Here is an 11174-nt window from a genome sequence, read left to right as displayed (position 1 = left end):
CCGGGCCGGTGCGCGGTGTCCCCGTCCAGCCCTGCTCTACGGAGACGCGGACAAGCCGGCCGACGGCGGCGACAGCGCTGCCCCGCGGGGCTCGGCCCGGAAGGTCGCCTGCACCTGCGACCAGAAGCCCTGCCGCTGCCGCCAGACGAAGGTCGACTACGCCTTTCTGCACGCAACAGGTAAAGGCGCTGCGGGTCATCCGCGCCCCCGCCCCGCCTCTGGGCCCGGGTGGGAGCCCGACACGGCGTCGAGGTGCCCGGCCGAGGCGACGCCGCCGGAATCTGAAGCCGAGCAGAGGCGCCGGGCCCCGCTCTGTGCAGCCCTGCGAGGCCGCGCGCCTCCGAGCTCGGGCGGCCAGGCGTTCGTGCGCGCCTGGTCCGGCTGTCGGTTTCCCAGGGTGTTGGGGCACTGGTGGGGGGAGGAGAGACACAGTTTCCGGGAGACGTAAGAGGGAATTCAGAGTCGCTGGCGTATTTTAGGGCTTCAGATGAGAGCGCGAGATTAATCTGTTGCTGCAAATTAATAGAAGGAGGATTCTATTCGTGTGAGTTCTGCGAGCTGGATTTTACCCTCGTGTGCGCTCGCCCTCAGTCGCCCAAACGCAGGCACACAGACCAGGCACACGGACACAAGCACAGGCGCGAACAGACACAACGCACTGACTTTGGAAACAGCGGCTCTGTCACAGACCAGAGCTCCTAAATTTTAATGTTCAGTTTTACCTGGCTTCCCCAAGACAAATGTTGCTCAAACATTTAGACGGGAAGTATCTCCTTAAACATTTACGGTGATTCGCTGAAAAAAAGTATGGAGAACAAACTGTAAAAGAGAAAGAGAAAAGGAGGCACTCGTTCTACTTGGGAGGGCGGGGGTGTAGCAAACAGTACCTTTCAAATTGAAATGCTGAAATTCATTTTGGTGAAAGGAATTCACTCCCTTGTCTTTGAAAAATGCTTCCCCTCTATAGGAAATACTCTGCGTTTCCAAAAGGTATCTTTTAATATAAAATAAAATCTCTCTGTTCAAAGGGAGACTGCCTGATCAAGATCTTGCCTGAACATGTCCACGGCAAAATTTAAAATGTGTCATTTTCATCCCATGCTTTAGATCTGCTGCCAGCGTGTGACGGAGAACGGCCCACTTTGGCATTTTTGCAGGATGTTATGGACATTTTGCTTCAGTATGTGGTGAAGAGTTTCGATAGATCAACCAAAGTCATTGATTTTCATTATCCTAATGAGCTTCTTCAAGAGTATAATTGGGAACTGGCAGATCAACCACAAAATTTGGAGGAAATTTTGATGCATTGCCAAACAACTCTAAAATATGCAATTAAAACAGGTATTGTCCAATCAAAAATAATAAAGTGTTTTCTTATACGAATTTTATTTTTTTCTATAAGAATGTTTTCTGTTTTGTAGTTACTGGCATATTCAAAATTATAATGTTATTTTCATCATTTAAAATGGCCTTTAACAGAACGAGTGAAATCAAATCGCTTTCTCTTATTATTAATGCACCGAAGTTGACAATACCAGAAACATTATCTTAGTAGAAATAATCAGGCTGCATTTGGCCAAGGAGTTTATTCCTTGGTGTAGAAGCAACCATTTGTCAGCAGAGGCCAGTAGAAGCGACCCAAAATGGAGAAAGAAAGGGAATGTAGAAATGAAAGCTCAAAAAGCATAATCCAAACAAAAGCCAGAGTTCCAGTGTTGTGCTAGTAATTTCCTCGGCACAGAACTGGTCAGGAACGGGGCTAACCACCCTATGTAATCATTGAGCTGGAGGTACAATGTCCTGTCATTGTCTCAAATGACCAAGACTTCTGACTTGAATTTTAGGATCTCTCTCTTTCTCTCCCTTTTTTTTTCCTCTCTTTCTCCTTCTCTCTCTTTCTCACTCCCTCTCTTTTTCCCTCTCTCTCTCCATAATATGGACTATTTTAGCAAGCTAACCATGTTATATAAGGATGTGTGTCCTTCAGAACTATTGTGTATGCAAGATGAAGAAAAGGGAGAGGGGAAAATCCGATATCCTTAGGGGCACATTTTAAAAAACCTATTTCATGGTCTATTGGTTTTTCACAATATTCTTATATTCTGTTCATTTTATAGCGCCGGTGTAACATTTATTTGGGTGCATCCCAAGCTTTCTATTTATCTACACAAAGTCATTCATCTACCCAGATTCTGATTTACCCTGCTTTTTTCTGCATTATCTCTAATCACCATGACACTTCGTGGTCCAGCACCTCACTCAAGTAATACAAATAAATATGAATTCATTTCTGGGGGAATGGGAAGATTTTATAGTTTTAAACTGATCTGTAGCTTTTAAAAGATTTGCTAGCCAATAAAAGTGTGAAATATTTTGTAAACATTAGAGGAAACAGCATATTTTATACAGCAATTTTTACTGGTGAGTTGTCAGTATGTATTTGTTTCATGGACAACAACAACTTAAGAATGTTTACTATGAGGTTTTTTAGCTTCTTTTTTTCATATTCTTTGTATTAACTGAGAAGGGAGGTACGCATAGCATAGGATTTGAGATATTGATTTAAAGTATTATTATCACTTTTCAGTGACTATAGATTTAGCGCCAAATACACAGGAAAAGAAATTTAACTTGTTGATTTAAACTCAATCTGTGGAGTAAGATTTTAAACATTTACTAAAGATCATCCTCAATTAATGTCCCTACAGAACCTACATGATGTACATACCTGGCATTCAAAGATGTTCCTCTCTCTCTACCACCAGGTTTGTAGGTGCAAACCTGAGTGATGCTTTTAATTCATTTTTCTTGGGCCCATTCCCCTTATCTAATATCTAAATACCTCAATTGCAAATTGCTACCTATTATTTACATTGCTACCAAACCAAAAAGAATCCATCAAAATGTCTTGCACCTTCATCCTGAAAAGCTGGCACTTTTTGAAATGCAGTTGAAAGGATTAAGATAATGGGAATTGCAAGTCAGTGAAAGTAATAGTTCTATCAGTGTTTTGTTTAGCATCAGGAAAAGAGGGACCGATTGAATACTTAGATTTTGCCATAATGCTTGTGAAACTTAGTCAAGCGTTGGTCTAGTGCATTTTATTTAAAGTTCAGCTAAAAATCTGATGGATTAAATTGGACTTCTAAGTAAATCATCTTAATATTTTTAACATCTCAATATTATTTATAATGCATTTACTCTTCTAGCTTTCTTTCTCCAAATAGCATTTCAGAAAGTTAGCAGCAAGCACCTTTCCTCCTCAGCTCACAAGTTTATAGATTGTTATGCTGCCATGTTTGTCAACTATTGCCGTTTAGGATCTGTTGAAGTAATTACTCTCCCTGGGCCATCCTATATTTTTACTATCCTTGGGAGATTCTTTTATAAAATCCTACTTATCACTTGTATCCCAGAGAGTCCTTAACCTAATTTCCACTTGTACTCCACACTTGGAAGTGGGGGTGTGGGGGACTACTATAAAACAGCCTTCAGGCATTACTAAAATTGCTTTTTAAAGAAATATTGGAACAGGAAACTTCAGGGAATGGTAAGATTTTGACAGCATTTGCAGGGTTAATTAGATTACCTGGTGCTTGGATTGGATGGCTGGGGGGGCGGGGGCGGGTAGGGATTAATGTAGTCTTAAATCTCTAATCATCAAAGAGAATTACAGCATTGATAAATGAAGCCGTCGTTGTGTAGATTGCCAATATATAAAGAATCGTTCAGTTGCAACTGCTTCCGGCCCCTCCTCAGCTGCTTGTGAGCATCAAGTCAGAGTTGCCAGAGACTGGCTATTCCATTCACAGAGTCTGCACACCCTCCCGTGATCATTTGCTGATCTTCGGGGACGGTTCCAGTGCCTAGGGCAGCCCTGGTCTCCTGTCTCCAACTGCTGTCCCTCTGGCTGGGCAGACTGTGCTTGACCAGCCATTCTTCTGCACGGCACAATGAACGCAGCTCACATGTTCTTCCCTGGGGTGCCCACGGCTGCTGGTACAGCTCTCTCGGGCTCACAGACAGGTCTCACTCTTTCCAGGAGCCCTGCCTGGACAGCCTGTAGGGGCCACTGGTGGACAGCAAATGTGACTAGGGGAACATTTCTGCCAAACCAAAAGGGCATGCTGTTCTGACCTGTCCAACTACCCCTCCACATTTTCACTTTGTTAACAGGGAAGAAAAACTTTGAGGCAGAAGACATCGAGGTGAAATAGCCAATCCAGTTCAAATGCATATGTATAGAGAGAAACCCAGCAACTGAAGCATCAAACTTGTTTTCTCTGTTTACCAAAAGTGCTCATCAGAATGAGTCAGCCCTCTGACGTCCTGGGGCACAGTACACACCTTCGAATCCCTCCCACAGCACAAACCTTGGAATTGGCAGAGCTTTTCATGCCAAAGGTTGCATAAAGTAAACACTGTGTGATACTAGGCACCAGGTTCATCCAGAAAAACGCATGAGTTGGAGGAGGGGGTAGATTAATGGATAGATTTGCTGATCCTTATTAATTTCCTCACTTTAAAAAATGGCTTAGGGACACAAATGAAGAGGCATCAGGAAGGAGAAGTTGGCGGCGGTTTCAGCTGGGAGCACTAATGAAATGAGGAGTCAATGAGGCAGAGAGGAATGGGGGATTATCCAGATGTCAGCGTGGTGGCATAGAAGGACTTTATGCTTTTCTTGAATGGGTGAGCTGATAGACTTAGCATCAGAGGGCCTGGAAAAGGGCAGAAAAGATAGCCCTCATGTGAGGCTATAAAGGAAGTAAAAAAAAAAAACAATGCTGTAGAAGGGACAAGACATGCACAGATCTGATCCCAGACCTCCAAAATGTGCTCCTCCTCAGCGCCTATCTTTTCCCAGTGTCAACTCTCCAGCCACATGCTTGGAGCTGATAAGAGAGCGCTCCAGTCTAGAAGATGAGCCGTGTGTTGATTTTTTTCCCTGCTTTCCCCATTGCCTTCCTTTATCTTGTCTTGCCCTGCTGGTGATGAGAGACAATCACATCCTCAGGCTTCACACAGGCATCCAGTAAAAGTGACAGGTACCTTTTATCAGATGCTATTTCCATAATTGTCCATCTCCCAAAAAAATTTTGTTGCTAAGCAAAGTCCAGATTTATTGATAGGCTTTTATGAGACAAGATGAGGAGACATAATTCTAATGAGATATTTATAATCACATTTTAAATAGCAGTCCCAGGAGTATGTGGATGTCAATCCATTTAGAGAATTTTAGAGAAATCCAGAAGTTAATTAGATAAGCCTTGTTAATGGGCCAATCAGTCCATTGAATATATTTTCATGTATCTTGTTGACAAGACGGTAACATTGACAGAGTTCAGCTTTATTTTAAATCTCAACTGTGAGAGAGCGCTGTTGTTTATCATCAGATATTCAGATGGAAAAGAATGGATAAGAATTAGCTTTGTCCATGCCATCTTTAGACACTCATCACCTTTTTGACTCCAGGGCAAATCACTCAGCAGAGTGTCCTATTTTCTCATTTTTGCCCTGTCTTTTGTAATCACCAGCCATTTGTCACTGATATTATTATGAATGTTGGCATGCCTGGCCGATGTCACGGGATGACTGATTCTCAGAACAACTCAACAAAGAAGGACTTTTAACAGCATGAATACAACTTGTCTTCCAATTCTTTAGGGTTACAATAGCACTTTAGTTTGCAAATATATTAAAAGCATGGTACGATATGATCTACTGTCCAGTTTGCAAGCCAATTTTCTTATTTTTTTATAGTCCATGTTTAAAGGAACATTTTTAGAGTGTGTTTTTAAAATGCCTCCGTGGTTAGATGCAGTGTTCTTCGAGTGTGAGGATGTGTTCTTATGCAGTATGTTTTGTATATGTTTGGTTTCTGAATGTACATTTCCTGTTCCTGAAGGGTCTTTCAAGGTTCTTAGGCTAGAAAAATCATATGGGTGAGAAGCATACATTTTCACTGATGCAATCCTGATTCTGGTGTTCTATTTCGTTCAGGGCATCCTCGGTATTTCAATCAACTTTCCACTGGACTGGATATGGTTGGATTGGCCGCAGACTGGCTGACATCAACAGCAAACACTAACATGTAAGTAGCTAAATATGTTTTTGGATAAGCCAGGATAATTATTAGTGAGATTGTGTAATGTTTACCTCTTATGTGAAAATCTATTTTAATTAAGTAGCTCCTAAAATAATGACTTCAAATTCAAAATTATCTGAGTGGTCACTCTTGTTTAATAGAAAATAGACATATTTTTGATGCAGTTAAATTATACAAAAGTTTTAAAATACAAAAGAGTCTCTTTGGGCATTTTGGATTCATAATGATGTATAATACAAAGGGGAAATTGAACCAGATGTTGTCTTTTACCTAGCATTACCCTAGAATGCTGTTTATTGAATATGATAAACCACTATGCTAATAACTAAAGCTCTTGACTCTAGAAAATGAGTAAGCCTTTTGGAATATCTTTTAGGAATCCCTCTATCTAATATAATTATCATAACATCTGTGAGCATAAGTTCTGAGAAAAGAAATCATTCTACATAGTAGTGACAAATTACTCCTTTGAGTCACATAAACTGTGGCCATTTCTACACTTCAGGTTCACCTATGAGATAGCTCCAGTGTTCGTGCTTTTGGAATATGTCACACTGAAGAAAATGAGAGAAATCGTTGGCTGGCCTGGAGGCTCTGGTGATGGGATATTTTCTCCTGGTACAGTGATATTTCAACCTTTCTGTGTGTGTGGTTTTTTTTTTTATGTGTATGATATGCCTTGTTATGAACCTAAGAAAATTAAGTATCTAGCTATATTTCAGATTAAGTTACATAGGCTCTGTACTGATCAAAAAAATGAGAGTGGCTAAGGGTACCTGACCATGGATAGGCCTCCAATCTAACTATCCCAAGCTCAAACATTAGTTATTTGTGTCCTAGAGGAGCATAAATAGATGGCATTTACTTAGTACTTCTGGGATCCTATACATAGGCTATATAGACAAAGATTCCTAATGAGGAATTTCAGGCTGTAATTTATTCCTAGAACTAGTGAGAGGAAAAGGGTAGCCTCATTTAATAAAACATTCACTCTTCAAGGGTACATCACAAGGCACACAGACTCAGTAAGAATGTATGTATGGCTCTGGTCTATAAAATAACAAAGCCGATTTACACTCACACCAAGGAGGGCGGTGAGTACTGGGGAGATAATTTCTTAGAACTGAAAAGAGGGAGTGGTGATTTCTTCAGGAGATTTCTCATTCCTTCCCTTCTTTATCATTTCATTCAATCTTTTCCATCTTGCCTTTTATTACCAGCCATTCCATCCTACGCTCCATTATTTGCACCTCTCCCAGCCCAGAGAATCTACATGGAACAAAAAGCTGTGCCCTGGCCTCATAGGTGACCTTGGTTTGACGCAGAGAAGACATTGACGTTAGGGAGGCAGAGGGAGAGAGAGTCATTGACCCAGAAAAAATACAAGTGAGGAGACCATCACCTAATCAGCCACAGCAGAGGTGGTCATCACATGCCCAGCGCCACACCTGCCACTGTGTTAGCAACTCTACAAAGCCAAGTGGATGATGAGAGAGGAGAAAAAGAAAAAAGGAAAGAAGAAGTGACAAATAAGTGACAGTGGCTTCAGTTCAGGGCTTATGTTAAGCACGCTTGCCTGCAAGCTCGGATCTGCTGTTTTCTTTTATGCTTTTAAATCCATAGCACATTTTTTTTCAGGTTCTAAAGGGAAAAGTGTTAGTGAAGTGGAAAAGAAAATTAGCCTTTTTTTCAAAAGTCATTGAACACCAGCTGTGTTGAACTTTAGGCTAGCTTCTATATTTTAGGAAATTTAGCAATTTTCCTTCAGGCTAAGTTTTTAACTTTGTCATTATTGCCTGAAATCGATGGCTTGGAGGATTTTCTATGAGGAACTAGGTAAGGCTGGGAAAGCAACATCATTCCTACCTTTACCACCCCCCACCCCCCACCCCCGCCTACCTGCTTTCATGGCTGCTTGTAAGAACGAGCTGTCCCTGAGATACACCACCCTCATCTAGTTTAACAGTTCCCAGGAAGGGAGGGAAGTGTTGTACATTTTGACTCTGAAAATCTGACTAACCTGACTAGGGCCCAGGCATCATTAACCTGTTTAGCCTTGGAACCTGCATGGCCTAAAAAACATAGACCCAGAGAAGAATCCTCTTAAAGGTTATGCCTCAAGCATGATGGAGAGTCAGCAGGCAGAAAAAAACTGATGCTTGATCATGGAGTTCCTTCTCTTGAGCCTAAAAATCCATGTGCTCTCCCTCCAAGATGGAAACTGTAGGTATCACGCTACACTGTAATGTAGATATTCCTAAATCAGAGGCGGCAGCAAAGAAGCCAACTGCCTATGTGTTTTCTCTCAACTTTCTATAAGGTACTGCAGAAGAGAAGTGACGCCTAACGTGGTTATTTGCTGATAGATGCTTTGCTAGACATCACATCCCTGTCATCTATGAGTCTCATTCCCCAAGACTAAATGCAAAGAGTGAAGTCTGTGACTTGACTACAGAGCGTGGCTCAGTTTGCCTTACACCCCCATCTGTAACATCCAGAGGCTTCATGCGTGCTTCAGGACTCCTAGGACATCATGTTTATGCGATGTCACCCACACCTCAGAAGCACAGCACTCCTTCCTGTTCAGTGGGTTATGAAGGATAAGGACTAGCAGGGAGAAGGGGGAAAGCTTGGCGTAGTCACAAACCTTTCACCTCATGAGAACTAAGAGCATGTAGGGTTTCTTTATCTGTCCTCGTGCCTGGGTAGCACAGATCAGTCTGCCCTGTCCAGTACCAGAGCCTTCTCTTCCTGCTCAGGGCTTCCCAGCCTTTAGCTGGAGGACACCTGGGTTACAAACAAGGCATAGGAGGGAAAGGATGGAAACATCTTAGATAACTGCAGTATAAGGAGCACTTTCTTTGGTATGCCTTCCCCTTCCTTTTCTCCATCCTTCCACCTCCAGCCTCTTTAAGAAGAACCTGCAGAGCTGCAGCTCTGAAGTGGGAGCCATTTTGCTGACCCGCCCCATCCCCAAACACTTGGCAATGTCTGTAGACATTTTTGCTTGACATACTAGGAAGGAGAATGCTGCTTGCAACTGGTGGCTAGAGACCAGGGATGATAGCAGATACCCTATAAGCCCACACCATGAAGAATTATGTAGCCCAAAGGGTCAGTGAGTGCCAAGATTCAGAAGCCATGAGCTAGAGTGAAAGTTTCTTTAAAATCTGACCCCTTGTCCAAGATTCTGTTGCCAGACTTTCAGATATGTGCTCAGAATGAGCTTGACCTGGATTCTGCTTGTCCTGTGTCTAAGGGTCCACAGAGTTAAGAACTGCCCTCGGGGCTGGGGATTTAGCTCAGTGGCAAAAGCGCCTGCTTGGCAAGTGCAAGGTCGTGAGTTCGGTTCCCGGTACTGGAGAAAAACCCCCCCAAAAAAAAGAACTGCCCTCATTCTGACTGAGGAGGAAGCCAAGATCTGGGTGATAATTGCTCTGTGCCATGTGGCCTGACTGGATCGGAGCTCAGTGCTCCTGAGGCAAAGGTCATAACCCCATGTGGGCACCCAGCTTGGCACACCTCCCTCTTGCTCCTCAGCTACCAGGAGAAAAGGTAACTCAGAGTACTCACATCACGGCTGGCCCCACGTATGTCTCAGGGAGAGGGTATACCTTCACTATGGCTCATGGTCTCACATCTTCCATGCCAATAGCACCGTTTGTACTGATGATAATAGTCTTTTTCCTGGAGACCAAAAATCCTAAGCTTCCCCCACAATCTTAGAGAAAGTTCGCTGTTCTGCTTGTCAAATGAAACCCAACTTGTAAGACATAGACCCTTCAATCCCCAGCACTACAACAAACAAAACAAAACAAATAAAACCCAGAATCCACAAACCTTATCAAATAGCATCCCGGGCAGTCTCAAGACAACACAGGAAACGTATTTCCACATGGGATTAAAGTTTTCTTAGTTGAATGCTTTCCTGTAATTTTGAAGATTTTGTTAACTAAAACAATTTTGATTCATTGGTGTCTTTAGCAGGAAAGAACTATTTTGAGGAATGAACAGAAGTTTTGGGAGTATGATGCAATGAACTGTTTATCTTTCATTTTATAAAAATTTTTGATTGATTAACAGACTAGATCATTACCAGCATTGTATTTACCTCTACTCAAGTACAAGGCATTGTGGGAATCGAAATGAAAAGAAATAACCAACTGCCCACAGGATAGAGCCAGGATCTTACAAGCTTTATGCAGAATGACCACGTGGGCTCAAAAACCAGGAAGAAAGGACAAATTTCGAGGGTCATTTGTTTTTTCAGTAATGGGACTTAAACCCAGGGCCTTTGCCCTGAGCTACATCCCCAGATTTGGTGGGGGAGCAGGGGAGTGGGGCAGGAGCTTGCTAAATTGCCCAAGCTGGACTTAAACTTGCAGTCCTTAACCTCAGCTTCCCAGAGCGTTGGGATTACGGGCATGTCCCACCACACCCAACATAAACATTTTCTCCAAAGCTCTCCAGGTAAGGGCAGAATTAATGGCAGTTCCCCTTAGTGTCTGAGGTGAGGTTGGGAGGTGGTCTCCATCCTGTCGTCTGTGCCTCCTCTGGACTGTCTCGGGTAGAGCCTCTGAACCCAGGGGTTCTTTTCAAAGGACAACCAATAAGATTTTCTCCTGTGTCCAAGAAGGGCTACGAATCAGTGGAAATAAGGCTGCTTGCCGGTGAAACGTTGATCACAAGTAGGAGCAGTAACTGTGTGGCTGTGCCCTCCAGGTGGCGCCATATCCAACATGTACGCCATGCTGATCGCGCGCTACAAGATGTTCCCAGAGGTCAAGGAGAAAGGCATGACTGCTGTCCCCAGGCTCATCGCCTTCACATCGGAGCACGTAAGTGTTTCCCTCCTTTCCGAGTTTACGGTTATATGCGATGAAGCCTCAGAGGCCGGAAATGTTTTATCCTCAGAGGTTCTCTTTCTAAAAGACCCTTCTTGGGAGACCAGGAAGTGAGGGAACAGCCGAGCGGTCCAGTGCAGAGCTTCCCTTGTTTGAGATTCAGGAACACCTCAGAGAAGAAGCAGAACGATTTCCCTTCTAGTTCCCACCCTTCGCGACTC

General features: G+C 43.1%; 1 protein-coding gene across 1 annotated transcript in view; it reads left to right on the top strand.

Annotated features, from left to right (window-relative positions):
- Gad2 (glutamate decarboxylase 2 (pancreatic islets and brain, 65kDa)) overlaps nucleotides 1-11174 on the top strand; it is a 77152-nt gene that overhangs the window by 1626 nt on the left and 64352 nt on the right. Inside the window, exons 3-7 of the mRNA XM_005386895.2 lie at nucleotides 4-179; nucleotides 1108-1341; nucleotides 6004-6094; nucleotides 6615-6727; nucleotides 10832-10947. Of these exons, the coding sequence (XP_005386952.1) occupies nucleotides 4-179; nucleotides 1108-1341; nucleotides 6004-6094; nucleotides 6615-6727; nucleotides 10832-10947 (730 nt within the window). The remainder of the gene's footprint in view (nucleotides 1-3; nucleotides 180-1107; nucleotides 1342-6003; nucleotides 6095-6614; nucleotides 6728-10831; nucleotides 10948-11174) is intronic.

The sequence above is a fragment of the Chinchilla lanigera genome, unplaced genomic scaffold (assembly GCF_000276665.1).
Source record: "Chinchilla lanigera isolate Chin_1 unplaced genomic scaffold, ChiLan1.0 scaffold00028, whole genome shotgun sequence".
Lineage (NCBI taxonomy): Eukaryota > Metazoa > Chordata > Mammalia > Rodentia > Chinchillidae > Chinchilla > Chinchilla lanigera.
This window is presented reverse-complemented; position numbering and strand designations above follow the sequence as displayed.